The sequence below is a fragment of the Haematobia irritans genome, chromosome 4, assembly GCF_050003625.1.
Source record: "Haematobia irritans isolate KBUSLIRL chromosome 4, ASM5000362v1, whole genome shotgun sequence".
NCBI lineage: Eukaryota > Metazoa > Arthropoda > Insecta > Diptera > Muscidae > Haematobia > Haematobia irritans.
Window position 1 is genome coordinate 65,228,795 of NC_134400.1, and position 25,319 is coordinate 65,254,113.

Below are 25,319 nucleotides of genomic sequence, written 5' to 3' on the forward strand. Positions count from 1 at the left end.
ATATTTTTTAACCCTCCACCATAGGAACAAAAAAATCAGAAAAGTGAAGTTTTGTATTCGAAACAGCATTTCTGACGATGTCTTAAAATTTACTTATTTTTGGGATTAAGTTGGACATATAGTTAGTTGTAGATCAATTTACCCACATATTCTCCATTGGTTTTACTTTATACGTTTGTTTTGATCGTGATATTTATCTATTTGTCTTCTAATATATATTATTTGTTGTTGTTATAATACAGTTTTGTAATGTTGTTGTGAGAGCTTACACACAGAATAATTTATTTGACTTCAAATCTTTTGAACTTTCCTTAAGGATTTCGTTATTGAATCTGAAATATTGTTTTTTTTTTTTTAATATAAAGTCACTTTTTTGAAAGTTAACTAGCTCTAGATCTAGGCTCTGTGAATTTAAAGCTAGGATACAGGTCTCATTTATTGAATTTTCGTTCACGTTTTGCGATATATCAACACAGGTATACAGCTATAAATAAATTTCGAATAAAAAATACATTTTAATGCAACAAATGTTTTCGGATTTTCAAATAAATGTTTAACCAAAAATGCAAAATTCTCCAAATAAGTATTAGCCTATTTTGAAGTTTTTTTATCTTTAATACAAGGGTTCAATATCACAGTTAATTAAAAGATTATTCACTTAAATCATTTTTTTTCTTCTTTATATTAAGTGAAATCGGCCTTACTTTAAGGTCCTATAACTTTGATATAGGCACGATCATTTCAAAGATTCGTGTACTAAATTTAAATAAAATAGATTTTAGTTTAAGATTATGAACTTTTTTCAATTATTGTTTGTTTGTATATGTGCAGTTTTATCTCTACATGGTCACTATAGTTTGTTCTCCCTTGTTTTTGAAAAATAAAATTAAAAAAAAAAATTAAAAAGTATAGCACTTGTTGCATTACATATCAGCCACCCTGTACATATGGGTAGGTATATATAACTCCGATCAGGTTTGAACTGAACATAGTAAAAGTGCTTGCCACTCAAAAAAATTTTTGTTCAAAATTTCAAAAAATTGGCTGAGTAATATGGGATATAAACTCAAATCGGACGATTAAATATACGGGCGCTATATACATACCTGACACGATCTCTTTGAAAATTGACAGAGATACTACTATTAACAAGAGCAAAAGTTTTGCCAAATTTCATGTAAATCGGTTGTTCCCTTGAATTAATACCAGTTTGGGGGTCAAATACCCCACTGTGCGACGGGATACTTTGTACAAGTAGCTACTATTTATGTAGGTCGGATGGTATTGCAAATGAGCTATATCGGACCACATTTAGGTGTAGCCCACGATCCTCTTGGAGGAGACAATTTTATCACATCCGTGGCCTGTAACAACCAGACAAAAATTAGTCCTAACCGATCCCCCGATTTTATTTCCTGCGCTTTCTGGAGATGAAAAATGCATTCGATCCAGTTGAAATGTGGTACGTGGTGTTAGTAACTGGCCTCTAACAACGATGCAAAAGTGGCCCATATCGTTCCAAAGATATATGTAGCCTCCATAAAAAGCAATTTCCATTATTTATTTATTATTTAATTTATTATAATTACAAATTACAATAAACTTATTTATACGGGCACTAGCAACTAGAGGCTATCTGCCTAAGCAATTTCCATATTTGGTTTCCTGCGCTTCTGCAGGGGCATATTTCATACGATCCAATCGAAATTGTAAATTTTTATGTTAACCGATCAAGCTTATATAGGTATGTAATCTACCTCCATGTACATTAAGGCAATGTTAAGAGGTTTTAAGATACATTGTCTTTAGTAGAACTTTCTTCGTAATACATGGTGGATGGTCCATAAGACTCGGCCTGCCTGACATTCCGGTCGTATTTACTTATTTTTATAGTGCGGTTAAATAAATAAACATAAATCTTTCTAAATAATTAATAATTAAATTAATAATAATAAAAATCTATAACTTTGCCTATGGTAGAATCTGTTCGAACCCACCAATGATCCCATACTCATTCTTTGTTGGCTGCCAAGCTATTAATTTGCTTATGTCTAGTTACTCCTAACTTTGGCCTTCTAGAAGTCATTCTCTGTAACATATAAAAGATCCGATACCCATTACACGTTCACTTCCAACAGAAGGGAACGCGGAATGACCTCACGTGTAGCTTAAGTTCACCTTTTGGTGCCCACATCACATAAATGTGTCGTAGGCCAGTGGATGAGTGTAGGACTACCAATAACGAGGACCCCGGTTCAAATCCCGACGGAGCAGAAAAATAAAAATACACTTGAGGTAAATATTAAAATCAAAAGAAGAAGATAAACTGTATAGGAAAAGTAAGTCAAATTAAATTCTAACGTAAAAGGTATGAGGGCAAATGTTCAGTTCATAGACAACCTTGCCTTCAAAATATTTATTTTTATACGCTTTCTTTTACGCCTTCCTGACCAGGCCTGTTTGAGGGCCTTCTTTGGAAGGCATGATTTTTGTACTTAGTATGAAGGCCTGATAACATGGCATCGACGACACCACCTCTAGAAGGCATACGAATAGAAGCGAGAGGCAAGGCCTTGGTCTCCAATCCAATCCAATGTTATTTTGAAATGAACACGTAATGCAGCGCCCAGGCCTTATAGCTACCCGGACAGCACTTCCATCATCGATTCCACGTCGCTTCCATTTCCCGCTGGGTACATCAGTGGAGACATATCTGTTGTTATTGTATGTGTAAATGTCATCTCCAATCAATAGCTCATGACATTCTTTTTGTTTAATGTAAATCGATCTTTTAAACCGGCCGCTTCGCTACTTCCGTGACCAAAGTGACAAAGTGAAAACAACAGCAAAATTCAATATAAAATAGAAAAGATATTAAATTGCAAAATAGAATTGAAAAGTGAATTAAGAAGCAGTTTAAACATTGTTAAAGAATAAAAAAAAACATTTATTATACTTACCTAAAATACTTACCTAGTGTTACTTACATATACTCATGAAATAAAAAATAAAACTTACCTCTAATATTGCACATTGAGAAACTATTGCACATTGTAAATAATATTGCACATTGTAAATAAATATTGCACATCGTGAAAGTCATTGTGTATTTTATTGAATTTAAACCTAAAAGTGTAAACATTTTATACTTACCTAAACCTGAATACATACCATAAACTAACCTATACTTACCAACTACATTGCACTTACCCTTGTATTACTGAAATAAAACCAAACCTAGAAATTAAACATCAACAAAAATCTTACCCTGTTTATTGAAAAAGGAAACCAAGAAACAATCAACACACCAAGAAACAATCAACACACGACTGACGCGCAAAATGAAAATCGTGTATACCTGTTCAATGTGTTATAAAATTCTTTTCGCTGCAAAAAAGTTAAAAATTAAATGGTCACAAAAAAAATGTAAATGGTTTTTATGGCCATGTAATGGTTGTAGACATGTCCATACTTAACCGCCATTGCACCACGGGAGCCACCGTGGTGCAATGGTTAGCATGCCCGCCTTGCATACACAAGGTCGTGGGTTCGATTCCTGCTTCGACCGAACACCAAAAAGTTTTTCAGCGGTGGATTATCCCACCTCAGTAATGCTGGTGACATTTCTGAGGGTTTCAAAGCTTCTCTAAGTCGTTTCACTGCAATGTGGAACGCCGTTCGGACTCGGCTATAAAAAGGAGGTTCCTTGTCATTGAGCTTAACATGGAATCGGGCTGCACTCAGTGATAAGAGAGAAGTTCGCCAATGTGGTAGCACAATGGACTGAATAGTCTAAGTGAGCCTGAAATATCGGGCTGCCACCTAACCTAACCCTATACTTAACCTATAACAATACCTTTTTCCCTGTAAAAAAGCAAAAAAAAATTGAATGGTCAGTTACATGATTTTCACGACCATGTAATGGTCTCAAATTCTATCATTTAAATGATAGAACAGGTTTGCGGTATTTGAGAACCATTTAAATGCTTATTGCCAACATATATTTTCCCCGCTCGAAAATTATTTTTACAAAGACAAAATACATGGTTTTCGCGGCAATTACATGCTCTAGATAAGCATTAAATGGATGCGGCAACCATGTCCAAACATGGTTTTTCTGTGCGTGTAAAAACAAAAAACGAATCCTGTTTTTTAACTTCCAATTTTAGTTGCGGAACATGTACTTTGTTTGTTATAGCTGAAAACGTATGCTTTGGTTTGCGAGATTTTACTGGGGAAATTAATTAATCTTTTAATCAAGTATTTTTTATGCCCAATTAAAACTGATTGAAGACATTTCACCCAGACCCCCTCTTTAAGTTAAAATGAACTAATTTTTAAGAATGTTGAACTTCGTATAGCGACAAAGACATTTTTATTTGTTTGAAAGATGTGATTATCGCAGAAATTAGGAAGAATGCATTCTATTACCACAGAATAAAAAAATAAATGAATTGAATTGATATGTGGAATGATTTTATTGAACTTTTCTCGTTCATGTGGACAAATCTTACATATTTGTGGTATACCTTTTACTTCAAAATTAGAACTGTTTACTTACATTTTTATACCCTTCACCACTACTGTGCTACAGGGTATAATAAGTTTGTGCATTTGTATGTAACGCCAAGAAGGAGTAATCATAGACCAACCTTTTAGTATACGGATCGGCTTAGAATTAAATTCTGAGTCGATTTAGCGATGTTCGTCTGTCTGTCTGCCTGTCTGTCTGTCTGTTGGTGTATTTTTGTGTGCAAAGTACAGCTCGCAGTTTTAGTCCGATTGTCCTAAAATTTTGTATAGGGTCCTGTTTCGGCTCAAAGACGATCCCTATTGATTTTGGAAAAAATCGCTTCAGATTTAGATATAGCTGCCACATATATTTTTCACCAATCTGGTCATAATTGGCGTGTATATCAACCGATCTTGCAAAATATCAGACAAATCGGTTCAGATTTAAATATAGCTCCCATATATATCGTTCGCCCGATTTACACTCATATGACCACAGCAGCCAATCTTTTACTCCGATTTAATTGAAATTTTATACAGGGAGTAGAATTAGCATTGTAGCTATGCGTGCCAAATTTGGTTGAAATCGGTTCAGATTTAGATATAGCTCCCATATATAGCTTTCGCCCGATTTATACTCATATGACCACAGAGGCCAATTTTTAAATCCGATTTAGTTGAAATTTTGCACAGGGAGTAGAATTAGAATTGTAGCCATGCGTGCCACGTTTGGTTGAAATCGGTTCAGATTTAGATATAGCTCCCATATATATGTTTTTCTGATTTCGACAAAAATGGTCAAAATACCAACGAAAAGTTGTAAAAATGACTCTAATTTTCCTAAACTTCTAATACATATATATCGAGCGATAAATCATAAATAAACTATTGCGAAGTTTCCTTAAAATTGCTTCAGATTTAAATGTTTCCCATATTTTTTTTTGCTAACATTGTGTTTTACCCTAGTGCATTAACCGACTTAAATTTTGAGTCTATAGATTTTGTAGAAGTCTATCAAATTCTGTCCAGATCGAGTGATATTTAAATGTATGTATTTGGGACAAACCTTTATATATAGCCCCCAACACATTTGATGGATGTGATATGGTATCGAAAATTTAGATGTACACGGACATATTGATTTTTACATACATAGTGATTTTTAATTTACGGTTTTCAAGAGTATTTCCTAGAGCCAATAAGGATATCAGCTTTGTTAGCATTAAACAGTAAGAATATTCCAAAAAATTACCATTACAAGGCCTGTCTACCTGCAAGTGAAAATAATTATTTTTAATGAATTGAAATTTTCGTTTTATTAAAAACGGACAAAATACCGTTTATAGAAAAACTTACCACATTGAAAAATCCATCGAGTAGGTACATTATTGGAATCACATTCATGGACTAATGGGACGTTTTTGAAATTATTCTCAGAATATATTTGAAATAAAAAAATATTATAAAATTAGAAATAATTTCCAATTGTCAGTATAGCATTTAATATTTAAGGTGGATATTAAGTTCGAGTTTAGCGGCTAAAATCGCAATTTTCATGATAAGTTTTCTTTAATAATCCATTATAAAAAAGTTTACTATTTTTTTATGAAAAATGAACTAACCTATAGTAAGAATGACCATGATTTGGCGCCAAAGATTTTTTCATCTAGATAAGTTCATGATTTTCTTATAAATTAGTTAATGTATTGCATTGTATTTTAGTTCCTGCTGTCCGGAAAAATGAACAATCTTTTGCGAAGCCTGTATTAAGAAATCGGTTTGAAATAAACTGTTTGTCAGTATAATTTTCAAAAAAGTAGAGAAATTGAGGAATCAAAGGTACAACAAGCCTGTATACAACTAAGAAATTATTCGTAAAAAGCAAGTCAATTTTCTATAACCACCAGTATTTTAGTTCAAAAAAGTATTATTATATTACACAGAACTATGTATATCATATACAATAAAGGAAATAATTTTATTCGTACGTTGGATGCAGTTACTTGTCGGTAGTTAGTAATTGCTTCTTCAAAGTAATATTCTATGTTATTAGGACTAAACTAATTAATTTAAATTCCCATGTTTTCTATCCATATGAAAGATATATGTGGCACAAGTTGCTATATTCATTGAATTGTGGTCCAATTTCATCGATTTTAGCTAACATTTGTTGGGCGGATTTGTTTTATAAGCATCTGAAATTGCAAAGTTATACAAAATATAAGAAAAATATTATCAAATTCTATCGTACATATTGATTTTTAACTTACGGTTTTCAAGAGTATTTCCTAGAGCCAATAAGGATATCAGCTTTGTTAGCATTAAACAGTAAGAATATTCCAAAAAATTACCATTACAAGGCCTGTCTACCTGCAAGTGAAAATAATTATTTTTAATGAATTGAAATTTTCGTTTTATTAAAAACGGACAAAATACCGTTTATAGAAAAACTTACCACATTGAAAAATCCATCGAGTAGGTACATTATTGGAATCACATTCATGGACTAATGGGACGTTTTTGAAATTATTCTCAGAATATATTTGAAATAAAAAAATATTATAAAATTAGAAATAATTTCCAATTGTCAGTATAGCATTTAATATTTAAGGTGGATATTAAGTTCGAGTTTAGCGGCTAAAATCGCAATTTTCATGATAAGTTTTCTTTAATAATCCATTATAAAAAAGTTTACTATTTTTTTATGAAAAATGAACTAACCTATAGTAAGAATGACCATGATTTGGCGCCAAAGATTTTTTTCATCTAGATAAGTTCATGATTTTCTTATAAATTAGTTAATGTATTGCATTGTATTTAGTTCATGTATTGCATTGTATTTTAGTTCCTGCTGTCCGGAAAAATGAACAATCTTTTGCGAAGCCTGTATTAAGAAATCGGTTTGAAATACACTGTTTGTCAGTATAATTTTCAAAAAAGTAGAGAAATTGAGGAATCAAAGGTAAAGGGTGATTTGTTAAGAGCTTGATAACTTTAAAAAAAAAAAACGCATAAAATTTGTAAAATCTCATCGGTTCTTTATTTGAAACGTTAGATTGGTCCATGACATTTACTTTTTGAAGATAATTTCATTTAAATGTTGACCGCGGCTGCGTCTTAGGTGGTCCATTCGGAAAGTCCAATTTTGGGCAACTTTTTCGAGCATTTCGGCCGGAATAGCCCGAATTTCTTCGGAAATGTTGTCTTCCAAAGCTGGAATAGTTGCTGGCTTATTTCTGTAGACTTTAGACTTGACGTAGCCCCACAAAAAATAGTCTAAAGGCGTCAAATCGCATGATCTTGGTGGCCAACTTACCGGTCCATTTCTTGAGATGAATTGTTCTCCGAAGTTTTCCCTCAAAATGGCCATAGAATCGCGAGCTGTGTGGCATGTAGCGCCATCTTGTTGAAACCACATGTCAACCAAGTTCAGTTCTTCCATTTTTGGCAACAAAAAGTTTGTCAGCATCGAACGATAGCGATCGCCATTCACCGTAACGTTGCGTCCAACAGTATCTTTGAAAAAATACGGTCCAATGATTCCACCAGCGTACAAACCACACCAAACAGTGCATTTTTCGGGATGCATGGGCAGTTCTTGAACGGCTTCTGGTTGCTCTTCACTCCAAATGCGGCAATTTTGCTTATTTACGTAGCCATTCAACCAGAAATGAGCCTCATCGCTGAACAAAATTTGTCGATAAAAAAGCGGATTTTCTGCCAACTTTTCTAGGGCCCATTCACTGAAAATTCGACGTTGTGGCAGATCGTAAGTCTATTCATGATGAAATGTCAAAGCATACTGAGCATCTTTCTCTTTGACACCATGTCTGAAATCCCACGTGATCTGTCAAATACTAATTCATGAAAATCCTAACCTCAAAAGAATCACCCTTTACAACAAGCCTGTATACAACTAAGAAATTATTCGTAAAAAGCAAGTCAATTTTCTATAACCACCAGTATTTTAGTTCAAAAAAGTATTATTATATTACACAGAACTATGTATATCATATACAATAAAGGAAATAATTTTATTCGTACGTTGGATGCAGTTACTTGTCGGTAGTTAGTAATTGCTTCTTCAAAGTAATATTCTATGTTATTAGGACTAAACTAATTAATTTAAATTCCCATGTTTTCTATCCATATGAAAGATATATGTGGCACAAGTTGCTATATTCATTGAATTGTGGTCCAATTTCATCGATTTTAGCTAACATTTGTTGGGCGGATTTGTTTTATAAGCATCTGAAATTGCAAAGTTATACAAAATATAAGAAAAATATTATCAAATTCTATCGTACATATTGATTTTTAACTTACGGTTTTCAAGAGTATTTCCTAGAGCCAATAAGGATATCAGCTTTGTTAGCATTAAACAGTAAGAATATTCCAAAAAATTACCATTACAAGGCCTGTCTACCTGCAAGTGAAAATAATTATTTTTAATAAATTGAAATTTTCGTTTTATTAAAAACGGACAAAATACCGTTTATAGAAAACTTACCACATTGAAAAATCCATCGAGTAGGTACATTATTGGAATCATATTCATGGACTAATGGGACGTTTTTGAAATTATTCTCAGAATATATTTGAAATAAAAAAGTATTATAAAATTAGAAATAATTTCCAATTGTCAGTATAGCATTTAGTATTTAAGGTGGATATTAAGTTCGAGTTTAGCGGCTAAAATCGCAATTTTCATGATAAGTTTTCTTTAATAATCCATTAGAAAAAAATCTTTATAAGAAACTTGGTTTGGGCTATTCTCCATCAAGTTATATTTAAATTTGTATCGAAGACGTATAATTTTATATTTTTCTTAGTGATTTCTTTTTAATTTTAGCGGCTAAACTCGAACTTGGTACTCACCTGTAGGAATTACTGTAACATAAAAAATATAGATTCAAAAACTAGTTGCATCTCTTGTGATGTTGTATATTTTTTATGTAAATCAATTAGAAATCCGCACTAATTTTAAACTATTAACAGAAATATACAGTTCCTTAATCAGTTGTTTGTTTTTTTTTTGTTTATCAATAAAAAGCGTTTTTGATTTATCAAACATCACATCATTCACTTCTCAGCTTCTAAAATGTTTCGAAATAAATGTATTTTCATTAATAACCACCAATACCGCACGTACAATTTTGCAAAATTAAACCCACATGCGCACTTTATAAATGTATCAACAGAACTGAATGCAGCAATAGAACTCAAAGACACAAATAGTCATAAAGGATACATACCTGCCGTAAAGAAAAACAACTCCACACACACACGATCCCTTTCTGATCTCGCTATTGCAAGAAAACAACTCTCACCACAAAAGATACCAACAACACACAAGGAACATTCCATTGTCTCTAGAATCAAAACAACCAACAACAGCATAAATGACGCAATAACAAACACAAACAATCATATGAGATATACACAAAATGTCTCTAAAAACTCCCTCACATGATGCCATGATTTCATTACTCTCTTCTCACTTCATTTTCCATTAGCACATTTATTGATTAGTTGGAATTCTATCTATATGTTAAAAGTGGTGCAGGGTATAATATAGTCGGCGCCGCCCGACTTTAGACTTTCCTTACTTGTTTAATATAGTTTTATTTATTTATATAGGCACATATTCACCCAGAAAAAAGTGACCCCTTCTTTAACTTAAAACGAACTCGTTGTGAAGAAAGTTGAACTTCGTATAGCGCTAAGGACGTTTTTATTTGTTTGAACGATGTGATTTTCGTAGAAATTAGGTAGAATGCATTCCATATATTAGTTAACATTTTCCTATATTTATGTACCACTATACTACAGAATGAAAAATTTAACTGAATTGAATTCATATATGGAATGATTTTATTGAACTTTTTTCATTCATTTGGACAAATCTTACATATTTGTGGTAAACCTTTTACTTCAAATTTAGAACTGCTTACCTTCGTTTTTAAATACAATTTTATGTATTTATATAAGCAATTTTTTCTTCAATAAAAGACATGCTTTATTAATATATTAAATAAATTAAATATTTAGAATCAACAGCATCGATTGGTCTTGAAATATTAAAACATTTTTTTTTCTTCTAGTACCTTTCACTTTGAATAAGTTGCTGCCTAGCAATTTTGTCCACCTTTTACAATTTCAATACCTACAAATATAAACAAAAAATCTTAAACCAATTTTTTCACAAAAGGTTAGCGTCACTGAATATTACCTATTAATTGAAGATTTCAAAAATGAAGTCGAATGTTTTTATAAACCAATTAAAAAAAAAACGAAAATTTTTCTCACTAGTTTAAAATAACAAATATTTTATATATATATATATATATATATATATATATATATATATATATATATATATATATATATATATATATATATATATATATATATATATATATATATATATATATATATATATATATATATATATATATATATATATATATATATATATATATATATATATATATATATATATATATATATATATATATATATATATATATATATATATATATATATATTCGTTTTTTTTTAATATATATATATTTTTTTTGTTTTTTTTTTATTATATTATTTTTTAACAATCTCTCCGTATACCAAACAACGCGATTCCAAAAACAACCCACGCGCAAACACATCGATTACATCGATGACAGGTATCGATTACAGGTAGATAAAAGAAATATAGGAAATTTTCCTATATTCTAACAAGTGTGTTTCCTTAAGTATTGAAAGGATTGAATACTTCTTAGTACGAGTGAACTAAAATATTTTTCTATGCCAAGTGTGATTCGTATGTACGATAAGCTTTCTATAATAAAGGAAGTCAGAATTATCATTTTATAAGAAATCTTACTAAATATGAGGAAACTTGGTTTTAGTTCGGTTTTTGTTTATTTTTACGAATGCTTTGTTATCAGTGAATAAAATTTTCTTTTTCAGTAGTAAATTCTTATACCCAGCGAAGAAAACAGTATTAGTAAAATGCCATGCCTTATTCTAGTTAATAAACTATTCCTAACTGCTTTCAATTTAGGATTTTTTGTTTACTGAAACAAGTAAATTTTATTATTTCACACAAATATTTAACTGAATGGAAATAAAATGGTTAACTAAATTGATGAACATTTTTTCCTTTAGTTTCGAAGACACTTTTTTCTGGGTGTTTTCTTACTGTTTACTGTTTACAGGTAATTAAGCGGATATCCTAGGAAAATGTTCTGAAAACGGTAAGTTAAAAATCAATACCGTACATGTAAATCGGCATTATTCATATTGTTTTTTATAATTTTGCAATTTAAGATGCATACAATGGAAAACCACAAATACTTGCCAAATCGATGGACAACAATTCAATGGACATAAAAACTTGTGACATATATACCTCATATGGATAGAAAACATGGCCACAGTATTAAAAATTAATTAGTTTAGTCTTACTAACTAAGAATAATACTCTAACTACATCCAATGTGTGAATAAAAATATTTCCATTATTGTATATTATTAGCAATTGGTTTGTGTAATATAATAATACGTTCTTGAAATAAAGTAGTGGTGGTTATAAAAATTTGAACTTTATTGTACGAAAAATTTCTTATTTGTATTAAGGCTCATTGTAGCTTTGATTCCTTAATTTCTCTAATTTGTTAAAAATTACACTGACAAACAGTTTATTAGAAACCTCCTTTATAATATAGGTTTCCCATAAAATTTTTCCGAATAGCAGGAATATTTTGAGACTGTGAGTAATATCATCCCATATCGTAGTAAAAATGAACTAAAATACAATGCAATGTATGTAAGAGAAAGAGATTGATGAGTCGGCGATAGAGTCATTCGGACGTTGGCTAAGACAAAGATAACATGTGAACAATTCTGTTAACTGCAAAAAAAAAAAGAAAATAGAAGCAAGTTATGTGTGACGAAAAATCAAGTCCGAAGTGAAGAAGAAGAAACATCAAGAAGGCAGAAGAAGAAACACCTCATATGGATAGAAAACATGGCCACAGTATTAAAAATTAATTAGTTTAGTCTTACTAACTAAGAATAATACTCTAACTACATCCAATGTGTGAATAAAAATATTTCCATTATTGTATATTATTAGCAATTGGTTTGTGTAATATAATAATACGTTCTTGAAATAAAGTAGTGGTGGTTATAAAAATTTGAACTTTATTGTACGAAAAATTTCTTATTTGTATTAAGGCTCATTGTAGCTTTGATTCCTTAATTTCTCTAATTTGTTAAAAATTACACTGACAAACAGTTTATTAGAAACCTCCTTTATAATATAGGTTTCCCATAAAATTTTTCCGAATAGCAGGAATATTTTGAGACTGTGAGTAATATCATCCCATATCGTAGTAAAAATGAACTAAAATACAATGCAATGTATGTAAGAGAAAGAGATTGATGAGTCGGCGATAGAGTCATTCGGACGTTGGCTAAGACAAAGATAACATGTGAACAATTCTGTTAACTGCAAAAAAAAAAGAAAATAGAAGCAAGTTATGTGTGACGAAAAATCAAGTCCGAAGTGAAGAAGAAGAAACATCAAGAAGGCATGTGAAACGGATGTCCCTCTCCTCTTCCACCAGCCCTGCTTTTATTTTACAATAAATCAATTTTATAAATTTTACAATAAAAATGTTTTTATCTACATTTTATAAATCTTGCCCGAATTTTATCTAAATTTTATAAATTTCGTCTGAATTTTATCTAAATTGTGTGTTCTGAATTTGATATGAATTAATAAAATAAGACAAAACACAATAGAAAAGAAATGTCAAAATAGGTTAAACCTCTTTTTATATTGCTTTAGTTACTACTATTTTTTCAATTGTAGGAATAATGTATGTAAAACTAAAATTTTGAGCCCAAATGTATTTATTTTCTGAAATATATCTTATTTGCATGATTTTTTTAATGTAGGAAGTTAATTTATATTGAAGTAAATTGAATTAAAAACCAAATAATTAAAACAAGAAAAATAAGAAAACCCAAATAATCAAAACAAAAAAAATCTCTGCAGAAAGAAAGAAAAAGAAGAGAAAGAATGATTTTTTTAATAATCTTTTCAATGATATGCATGTTAATGTATTATTCAACCGTCGAACGGAACGGACGTGTTTTTTAATAGCGGATAAAATCATCATAAGTACCTACTACGAATTTCAAGTGCGGTGGGATATTAGGCCACCATGCAGAGAAATTCAAAGACGTCCACTGGGTTGCTAACTTCAGGGCCCAGTGGACGGGTATCGACTGGAGTTATAAATTTGGGCAATGACCAAGAGTTAGGCCCAATTAGTCGACCTGTAGACGGGTCGACAGGTGGCGACAATTTGACAAGTCGAACCTTTTCCAAGGTAACGGCATCAAAAGGAGGTAATCCCTCACGAAAGAGATTCAAGGAACGCAGAAATGCTTTGTTTATCCTAAAGAAATTAGGATCAGTCGACCCAAGCACGTTGTCGGCTAAACAAAGCGATTCCTTAAAATGGGCTCAAGGAATTCTTGAGGCTGGAAAAAGGGAACGATCACCGGATGAGCTGCCATCCTCCAAAAGGGATCAACGATCGTTTGCCTCAGTTGCTAAAGACAGCCTTGTGATGGCTATCATAAATAAAGGAGCATTGGACGGTATGGTTCCAAAGCAAAAATGGGGGGGAAATTGAGAATGCTTTGTCTGGCGTCTACTCACAGGTGCTGGAAAAGTTTCCCGGCCCAGATCCTCGACACCAAGAGGCTGGTTGGTATCAAGGACGATTTAAGCTAGTCGCATTTGAGGACCAGAGGTCTATAGAATGTTTTAAAGCTGCTCTAATACTAATTGGTGAAGTTTGGGAAGGAGCTGCTCTAGAGTTAGTCGAGAAGAAAGACATACCGGCTAGACCAAGAGCACATGCGTGGATACCTGCAAACCCTCCTGACCCTGAATCTATTTTAAATAGACTGAAACAATGCAATCCAGATCTTCCAACAGCTGATTGGAAGGTTGGCCGTTTGGATGAAGTGGATGGGCCAAGACGGCATGCAGTGTTTATATTGAACACTCAGTCTTTGCCACATCTAGCAAAGTCTCAGGGCCGTGTATGTTATGGCTTTCATTATATCCAAATGAAGGTGTATAAAAACGATCAGCTAAAGGATTCAGAAATGGACAAGCCTCTGTCTGAATCAGAAGTAAGCGGATCCTCTTGCGAAGTCGAGGGAGATACCAAAGTTGAAGACATGGATAGATACCGTATGCGTGAGGAGGCTTCTACTGCCTCAGAACTCACCAAAGTTGAACCTATGGTTATTGCGAGAGTCACCGATATCTCTGAAGAGGACATTCTTGATGACTCGATTGAAGCGGCTGATGTGACGGTTGTTGAAAATCTCGATGGTCCTACGGATCCTCCAGATAAATCTTCATCATTGTAAGGCTGCATGTGCTGCCTTAAAAGTTCTCCTGATGAAAGGGGACATAGACATAGTTCTTATTCAAGAACCATATGTTTATAGAAACAAAATATGTGAATTAAGTACTCCGGGGTTCAAACTATTGCAGTATACTGGTAATGATGTAATTCGAGCCTGTATAATTGCTAAAAACGAGCTTAACTTGTTTCTGCTTCCTTCAATGTGCAATGCAGACACTGTCGTTGCCAATTTAGAAATAGCCAAATGCAAATATTGGGTATCTTCGGTCTATATGGGACATGACAGGGAGATGCCTCCATGTTCCGTTAAGACCTTAGTTGAGGAGTCACTGAAAACAAAGACGAAACTCATTATGGGATGCGATGCGAATGCACATCATAGTATATGGGGAAGTAGTGATACTAATGCAAGGGGAGAGTCGCTAATAGAGTTTATTTTGCGTACTAATCTGGTAGTTTGCAACAAGGGAGATGCCCCAACCTTTGTCACTAAAAACAGGCAAGAGGTTTTGGACATCACCTTGGCCTCGCAAGAACTGAATGAAATGATATCTGAGTGGCATGTTTTAAGTGAACACAGCTTCTCAGATCATCGCTACATCAGTTTCAAATTTTATGTTCATACCACCAGGACCATATTTCCGCCAAATGTTAGGAAAGCTGACCGGAATAGGTATAGGGAATCGTTCAATATGATGATACCGGAAATACCAGAGACAAATATGAGCACTGTGCAAGTTATCGAACACGCAGTGGAGAGGATTACTAAGGCCTTCAACATTTCACTGAAAGCTGCATGCCCTAAATGGAAGCCAAGGGGGAAAAATCGACCACCATGGTGGTCTACGGAGTTAGGTAATATGAGGAAATCGTGCAGGAAGCTCTTTAACAAAGCAAAGTCCACCAGAGCTCCTGTGGATTGGGACGCTTACAAGAAGAATCTGAGAGGATACAAGCGAGAACTGAGAAAGGCTCAGCATAACTCTTGGAATGATTACTGCAGCAGCATTGAGAATACGTCCGAGGCTTCCAGACTACGGAAGGTGCTAGCATCCACGAGCTCCGCTCCAGGTTTCATTAAAACATCGGAGGGCAATTGGACAACGTCCAGTGAGGAGACGCTGGAGGTACTATTGGACACACATTTTCCCGGAAATCAGACGGTTGAACCATGCACTGGCGGTGCCACAGTGGCTCAGCGGTCGTTTCCTATCGAGGAAATTGTATCAGAATCTAGAATAAAATGGGCGTTAAATAGCTTTGGATCATTCAAATCCCCCGGACCTGATGGAATTACTCCGGCGGAGTTAAAAGCGGTGGCTGACAGAATTATCCCCTGGTTGTCGGCGATATATATAGGATGTATCAACTTAGCATATATTCCACGAAAGTGGAGAGAATCAAAAGTCGTTTTCATACCTAAAGCGGGAAAAGCCTCTCACTCGAATGCGAAGGATTTCCGACCAATCAGCTTATCATCATTCCTACTTAAGACTCTGGAGAGGATGATAGATATTTATCTTAGAACTAGCGTCGATTCAAGTTTGCTCTCGAAACGACAACATGCATACTCGAAAGGCAGGTCTACTGAGACCGCATTACATGAACTAGTCAGCTTTATTGAAAGCTCACTATCTGGCAATATTGGCATTAATATATACTCAGACAGTCAACCTGCAATAAAATCATTGGACTCTGTGTTCCTCAACTCGAAAACGGCCATCGACTGCCGCAAATCTCTCAATGAGATGGCTGAGCAGCACAATATTCACCTAATATGGGTGCCTGGCCACAGGAACATACCGGGAAACTGCGAAGCAGATGAGCTAGCAAGGCTAGCATTTAGAGTAAATGCTAGCCTTGCTAGAATCTGTTGGTGTGCCTCTGGCTACCTGCAAGCTCTTACTGCGTGAGAAGGCTGTCATGGTGGCAAATGTTCGATGGGAGAATTGTAAGGGTTGTAACGACACCAAGCAAATATGGCCCATTTAAACTTAAACCGCACACTAGATATGCTAGTGTTCTCGAGACGCCAGATATCACTCCTGATATCTGCTATAACGGGTCGCTGCCTGATAGGCGATTTTGCAAAAACTATTGGTGCGAAGTATAATGACTATTGTATGAGCTTTCATGATGCGGAGGAAAAGGAATCATTTCATTTGTGTAAGGCGTAAGCAAATTTTAGGGGCATATACCCAGCAAAAAATTACTCATTCTTTTAGAAGCGTATCCGCACATAACTACTTCCATAACACCTTGCCACTTTCCAGCATTGTGGTGCTTATATTAATTTGTAGAAATTGATTCTAGAATGTACCCGAAAAGTTTTGCCTAATGCGAGCCTCAAACTCTGCTCAAAAACCCATTCTGCATTCTAATTTGCACAAAAAGAATCGATTTTACAAAACCAAAATGTGTACTTTTTGATTGCTGTTTTTTTTACTCTAAATGCTTTTTTATTACTCTAAATGGAATGTGTAGTAACTGGAAGAGATTGCAAAGAGAGAATTGAAAGACAAACCCTCTCTCGAAAACAATTTCTAGAAAAGTGTTACCGTTCCTAAGCAAATATCACATTGATGGATTGCACCAATAATTGAAAACAAAAAATATATAACGACAACCTATATGGAAAATATATTTAATAATATTTGTAAACTTGTTTTCATATAATAAAAATATTTTTGTTTTATTTTTATAAATATATTTATACCGAATGTTTTTGCCTTTAAAAATATCAATATTTAGTTCTGTTCCAATTTTTCAAGCAATTGGTAAATAATTATATTGTTGTCGGTTTTCTTCTTTACTACATGGAAATCTTATCTCTTATCCGTCATTCCTTGTGGGGATATACATTTAAAGTGATTTCCACACAGCGCCAACTCTTACCCTTAATGCTAAAACTGTTGTCACTTCCACAACACATAACAAGTATATACGGCCGTAAGTTCGGCCAGGCCGAATCTTATGTACCCTCCACCATGGATTGCGTAGGAACTTCTACTAAAGGCTGTCATCCACAATCGAATTACTTGGGTTGCGATAACACTTGCCGATGGCAAGGTATCGTAAAACTTTTTAACACTGTCTTCTAAATTGTAAGTTAGTCCATAAGGGGTATATATTAAATAAAAAAAAAACAAAAAAAAAGGCCGATTAAATACGTATATAATTCAGTTTGAAAAATTTTCTATAGAAATAAAATTTTGACAAAATTTTCTATAGAAATAAAAACTTGACAAAATTTTCTATAGAAATAAAATGTTGACAAAATTTTCTATGGAAGTAAAATGTTGACAAAATTTTCTATAGCAATAAAATTTTGACCGGATCGGATGAATTTTGCTGCTCCGGAAGGCTCCGCAAGCCAAATTTGGGGATCGGGTTATATGGGGGCTATACGTAAACGTGGGCCGATATGGCCCATTTTCAATACCATCCGACCTACATCAATAACAACTACTTGTGCCAAGTTTCAAGTCGATAGCTAGTTTCGTTCGGAAGTTAGCGTGATTTCCACAGACGGACGGACAGCCGGACAGACGGACAGACGGACGGACGGACGGACGGACGGACATGCTTAGATCGACTCAGAATTTCACCACGACCCAGAATATATATACTTTATGGGGTCTTAGAGCAATATTTCGATGTGTTACAAACGGAACACATTTTTATACCCTCCTATGGTGGAGGGTATAAAAATATGTGAAACATTTAAATCTGAAGCAATTTTAAGGAAACTTCGCAAAAGTTTATTTATGATTTATCGCTCTATATATATGATTTAGAAGTTTAGGAAAATTAGAGTCAGTTTTACAACTTTTCGACTAAGTAGTGGCGATTTAACAAGGAAAATGTTGGTACTTTGAGCATTTTCGTCGAAATCAGAAAAACATATATATGGGAGCTATATCTAAATCTGAACAGATTTCAACCAAATTTGGCACACATGACTATATTACTAGTTGTACTCCTAGTGCAAAATTTCAACCAAATTGGGCTAAAACTCTGGCTTCTGGGGCCATATAAGTCCATATCGGGCGAAAAATGTATATGGAAGCTATATCTAAATCTGAACCGATTTCAACCAAATTTGGGACGCATAGCTACAATGCTAAATCTACTCCCTGTGCAAAATTTCAACCAAATTGGGCCAAAACTCCGGCTTTTAGGACCATATTAGTCCATATCGGGCGAAAGCTATATATGGGAGATATATCTAAATCTGAACCGATTTCAACCAAATTTGGCACGCATAGCTACAATGCTAATTCTACTCTTTGTGCAAAATTTCAACCAAAGTGGGGTAAAACTCTGGCTTCTGGGACCGTATTAGTTCATATCGGGCGAAAGATATATATGGGAGCTATATCTAAATCTGAACCGATTTCAATAAAATTTGGCACACTTGACTATAGTACTAATTGTTCTTCTTGTGCAAAATTTTAAGCAAATTAGGGTAAAACTCTGGCTTCTGGGGGCCATATAAGTCCATATCGGGCGAAAGGTATAGATGGGAGCTATATCTAAATCTGAACCGATTTCAATCAAATTTGCGCACTAGACTATACGACTAAGTGTTATGTTTGCGCAAAATTTCAAGCAAATCGGTATAAAACTCTGGCTGCTGGGTCCATATTAGTGCATATCGGGCGAAAGATATATATGGGAGTTATATCTAAATCTGAACCGATTTCTCCCAAAATCAATAGGATTCTATTCTGACCCAAATTAGGAACATGTGACAACATGTAAAATGTTGACAAAATTTTCTATAGAAATAAAATGTTGACAAAATTTTCTATAGAAATAAAATGTTGACAAAATGTTCTATAGAAATAAAATGTTGACAAAATTTTCTACAGAAATAAATTTTTTACAAAATTTTCTATAGAAATAAAATTTTGACAAAATTTTCTATGGAAATAAAATGTTGGCAAACATTGCTATAGAAATAAACTTTTTACAAAACTTTCTATAGAAATGAAATTTTGACAAAACTTTCTATAGTAATAAAATTTGACAATTTTTACATGGCTGTTAGAGGCCATATACTAACGAAATGTACCAAATTTCAACCGCATCGGATGACTTTTGCTCCTCCAAGAGGCTCCGGAGGTCAAATCTGGGGATCGGTTTATATGGGAGCTATATATAATTATGGACCGATATGGACCAATTTTTGCATGCTTGTTAGAGACCGTATACTAACATCAGGTACCCAATTTCAAACGGATCGGATGAATTTTGCCCCTCCAAGAGGCTCCGGAGGTCAAATCTGGGGATCGGTTTATATGGGAGCTATATATAATTATGGACCGATATGGACCAATTTTTGCATGGTTGTTAGAGACCATATACTAACACCACGTACTAAATTTCAATTGGATCGGATGAATTTTGCTCATCCAAGAGGCTCCAGAGTTCAAATCTGGGGATCGGTTTATATGGGAGCTATATATAATTATGGACCGATATGGACCAATTTTTGCATGCTTGTTAGAGACCGTATACTAACATCAGGTACCCAATTTCAAACGGATCGGATGAATTTTGCCCCTCCAAGAGGCTCCGGAGGTCAAATCTGGGGATCGGTTTATATGGGAGCTATATATAATTATGGACCGATATGGACCAGTTTTTGCATGGTTGTTAGAGACCATATACTAACACCACGTACCAAATTTCAATGGGGTAGGATGAAGTTTGCTCCTCCAAGAGGCTCCGGAGGTCAAATCTGGGGATCGGTTTATATGGGAGCTATATATATTTATGGACCGATATGGACCAATTTTTGCATGGTTGTTAGAGACCGTATACTAACATCAGGTACCAAATTTCAACCGGATCGGATGAATTTTGCCCCTCCAAAAGGCTCCGGAGGTCAAATCTGGGGATCGGTTTATATGGGGGCTATATATAATTATGGACCGATATGGACCAATTTTTGCATGGTTGTTAGAGACCGTATACTAACATCAGGTACCAAATTTCAACCGGATCGGATGAATTTTGCTGCTCCGGAAGGCTCCGCAAGCCAAATTTGGGGATCGGGTTATATGGGGGCTATACGTAAACGTGGGCCGATATGGCCCATTTTCAATACCATCCGACCTACATCAATAACAACTACTTGTGCCAAGTTTCAAGTCGATAGCTAGTTTCGTTCGGAAGTTAGCGTGATTTCCACAGACGGACGGACAGCCGGACAGACGGACGGACGGACGGACATGCTTAGATCGACTCAGAATTTCACCACGACCCAGAATATACACAGTCTCACACAAGTTTACATACGATTACAGAATTTGTATTTTCTTTAAATTATAAAATATTATAAACTATGCAAATATATGCTTTAATTTTAGTATAATAATTTCAAAAACAAAGTATTTGTTAATTTTTAAGTAAAAAATTTAAGAGTGGTTTATAACCAACAACAAGAAACAAGTTTAGTTAAAAGGTTAAAAACTCAGGGGTATGTAAACTTGTGTAAGACTGTGTATATACTTTATGGGGTCTTAGAGCAATATTTCGATGTGTTACAAACGGAATGACAAAGTTCATATACCCCCATCCTATGGTGGAGGGTATAAAAAGAATCGGGTTTAACACGTGGTGTTTAGTGGAGTATAATGAATTGCATTTCTTGTTCTCATAACACACAAGCGAAATCGCAAATTCTCTATAAGAGAAAAAGTTAACGGGATAAAAAACATTTTTTCTTTTTAGTTGTCCAAAATTCATTGAAGTGTTAAAGTGCATAGTGTAAAGACGTGTATTGTGGTTTAATAATATAAAAAATGACAAGTAAGTCACAATTTTATAAAAATCTAAAAAAGGAAAAAGAAAGAATTAACTCATTACTAACTGGTTCTTCAAAAAACGATGGAAAAAGTGAAATTACTGATGATCAACAAATCGACATAGAATCGCCCCAATTAGAAGAAATTTCAAGCTTTAAAGAAAAATTGCGATCGTGGATATTGAAATATCAACCTTCCGTTGCGTCATGTCGCGATTTATTACAACTGCTAAGGGAAGAAGGTCTTGATGTACCATTATCAGTGGAAACGCTTATTACCTCAAGGGACGGATTTGTAAAACGAACAGTGCATCCCGGTGAATATGTGCACATAGGTCTAAAAAGAAACCTCCAGAATGCTTTGAGTTATTCCGACTCGACCCCCTCGGAACTATATATTGATATTGGTGTGGATGGTCTTCCATTATACAAAAGTTCAGGCGTTGGACTCTGGCCTATTTTGGGAAAAATCACCAATATTAAAAACGCCAATGTTTTCCTCATAGGAACCTACGTAGGCGTAGGCAAGCCTACTCGAGTGGACAATTTCCTTCACGATTTTATGAACGAATATTCCCAAATTCGTGACCATATAATTGAACATGAGGGTAAAATTACTCAATGCTCAATTCGTGCATTTATTTGCGACGCTCCAGCGCAGGCATTTCTTCAGGACATAAAAGGTCATACATCATTCAATGGTTGTTCCAAATGTACCCAAGTCGGAAAAAGAATTGAGAAAACCAATACCTTCAGTGTTGAAAAGGGTTTACCTAGATCGGACAAAAGCTTTTCCGACAGATTGGACCCCGGATTCCATCAGCCATTTTCCAAAAATTTTCAACTGGGATTAGAGAAGCTTGGCATTAAAATGATATCACAGTTTCCTGTGGAACTCATGCACCTAGTTGATCTAGGTGTAATGAAAAAAATTTTAAATTTTATAATAAAAAACAAAACAAATGTTCGTTTAAACAAAAATGACAAATTGCAAATGTCAGCTATCTTAACGTCATTTGCTCCATATATACCTAAGAAATTCGCGCGGAAGCCTAGGGACCTATCTGACATATCACGATGGAAAGCAACAGAATTCCGCCAATTTCTCCTCTACACAGGTATCGTAGTTTTAAAACAGATATTACCTTCCGATTTCTATGAGCATTATCTTTTACTTCATTGTTCATATAGAATTTTACTACAGCCAACTTGTTTGCCCAGTCGAATCGATATTGCAGATGAAATGCTAAATAGTTTTGTTAAGCAGTTTCCGAACTTTTATGGACAATCAAGTGTTTCATATAACATTCATAATTTGTTGCATTTAAAGGAATGCACAGAAACTTTCGGTTCACTGAATGATATTTCAGCCAACTTAAGGCTGATTCACAACTTAATAGTATGCAAAAACTGGAGGAAATCCATAATTCCGTGTCGGAGTTGTACAGTAAGTATAAATATTTTAACTGCAAACAATACATATGAATGCAAATTATAAATTTATCCAGATTCCAACAAAGCACTTGATATAAAGGAGGAGTTGGCGTCCATAAACAACAATTTGATACAATTAAAAAGTAAGTTTTGCTTATAAATAATAAATGAATATAAATCTTACTTTTGTATCTACGCGTTAGGTTTGCAAACTCAACAAAATGAATTCAATGTCAAATTGTTGGATACAGTTAATACATTGAAAGGTAAATTCTTGCCGAGGAAATTGTTGGACTGCGAATGACCTTCAAAGCGCACTTTGAAGCGCCGAAGTATAGTAAACTCTTCCCTCTCAAGTCGGAATCAAATCTAAAGGAGTTGGAGGAAATGATTAATGATGAGAATAAGAGTGAAATTGTAAGTTTTCCATTTAAGCAAAACGTGAACGAATTATGTATAAATAAAATATATGTAGATCTCTTCTTTGAGACGAATATTTGGGGTGAAAGGACTATAGAGAGGAATTTCAAATGTATTCTCCAATGACATAATTATGGATTACAATGTTCGTGGCATCCAGGGAAAGAAACGCTTAAAAGATTTTAAAAAGATAATAGAAGTGTTATTTTGTAAGTAAATATACATATAATTCATAATATTTTTTAAGTAAACTTTTACATTTACAGTGGCTTCTTCTGCCGATGGATGTACTGAACTAGAATTTACTTTGGCGTTAAGCAGAGCTATTAAGGCAGCTAAAAACAAACACTTTAAATCCATTTGTTTGAACAAAAAGAATAACAAGGAAAATTGTTCGACTGAATGAAGTATAGTGTGAAGAATTTTTATTTTACTATTCAATACTGATTTTCCATATCCAAACACAACCCAGTGGTAAAAATTCAAACCCCTTACCAAAAGATCGATTATGTTCTTGGGAAATTTGGAAGATTAAGTAAGTATGTTGTATGTAAACACACATATAGTTGACAATGCTACTACTTATACCTTAGCATTGAAAAATCGAACAGAATGTAATTCCATCAAAACTTAAACAAATAAAAGCTATTACATAGTCATCTAGTTGGTTCGTAGTGGGACAACCAGTGCTTACGACTTCCACTTACTGGGTAAGGGGTCTGTAATTAGGAATAAAAAATAAAAAAATTGCTAGGCAACGTTTATAAACAACATTGGTTTTTGTTTGTTCGTTGTTTTCAAATTTGTTTTTCAATTTTCTGAAAATTTTCTTCGGGCATAAATCAATTTGTATTGAGTTTTACATGACAGGGAGATGCCTCCATGTTCCGTTAAGACCTTAGTTGAGGAGTCACTGAAAACAAAGACGAAACTCATTATGGGATGCGATGCGAATGCACATCATAGTATATGGGGAAGTAGTGATACTAATGCAAGGGGAGAGTCGCTAATAGAGTTTATTTTGCGTACTAATCTGGTAGTTTGCAACAAGGGAGATGCCCCAACCTTTGTCACTAAAAACAGGCAAGAGGTTTTGGACATCACCTTGGCCTCGCAAGAACTGAATGAAATGATATCTGAGTGGCATGTTTTAAGTGAACACAGCTTCTCAGATCATCGCTACATCAGTTTCAAATTTTATGTTCATACCACCAGGACCATATTTCCGCCAAATGTTAGGAAAGCTGACTGGAATAGGTATAGGGAATCGTTCAATATGATGATACCGGAAATACCAGAGACAAATATGAGCACTGTGCAAGTTATCGAACACGCAGTGGAGAGGATTACTAAGGCCTTCAACATTTCACTGAAAGCTGCATGCCCTAAATGGAAGCCAAGGGGGAAAAATCGACCACCATGGTGGTCTACGGAGTTAGGTAATATGAGGAAATCGTGCAGGAAGCTCTTTAACAAAGCAAAGTCCACCAGAGCTCCTGTGGATTGGGACGCTTACAAGAAGAATCTGAGAGGATACAAGCGAGAACTGAGAAAGGCTCAGCATAACTCTTGGAATGATTACTGCAGCAGCATTGAGAATACGCCCGAGGCTTCCAGACTACGGAAGGTGCTAGCATCCACGAGCTCCGCTCCAGGTTTCATTAAAACATCGGAGGGCA

The 25,319-nt window shown here is 34.3% G+C and overlaps 3 protein-coding genes across 3 annotated transcripts in view; all 3 read left to right on the forward strand.

The window, feature by feature from the left end:
* LOC142234243 (uncharacterized) overlaps positions 1-25,319 on the forward strand; it is a gene marked incomplete in the record, with an annotated part of 67,269 nt that overhangs the window by 29,407 nt on the left and 12,543 nt on the right.
* On the forward strand, positions 21,785-22,913 carry LOC142235494 (uncharacterized). Its single transcript, XM_075306746.1, has 3 exons — positions 21,785-21,791; positions 21,912-22,705; positions 22,905-22,913. Exons 1-3 carry the CDS (start codon positions 21,785-21,787, stop codon positions 22,911-22,913), a joined length of 810 nt encoding a protein of 269 aa, XP_075162861.1.
* On the forward strand, positions 23,704-24,330 carry LOC142236371 (uncharacterized). Its single transcript, XM_075307613.1, has 2 exons — positions 23,704-23,849; positions 23,907-24,330. The coding sequence occupies exons 1-2, from the start codon at positions 23,774-23,776 to the stop codon at positions 24,044-24,046; spliced, it is 216 nt and encodes a 71-aa protein (XP_075163728.1). The 5' UTR covers positions 23,704-23,773; the 3' UTR covers positions 24,047-24,330.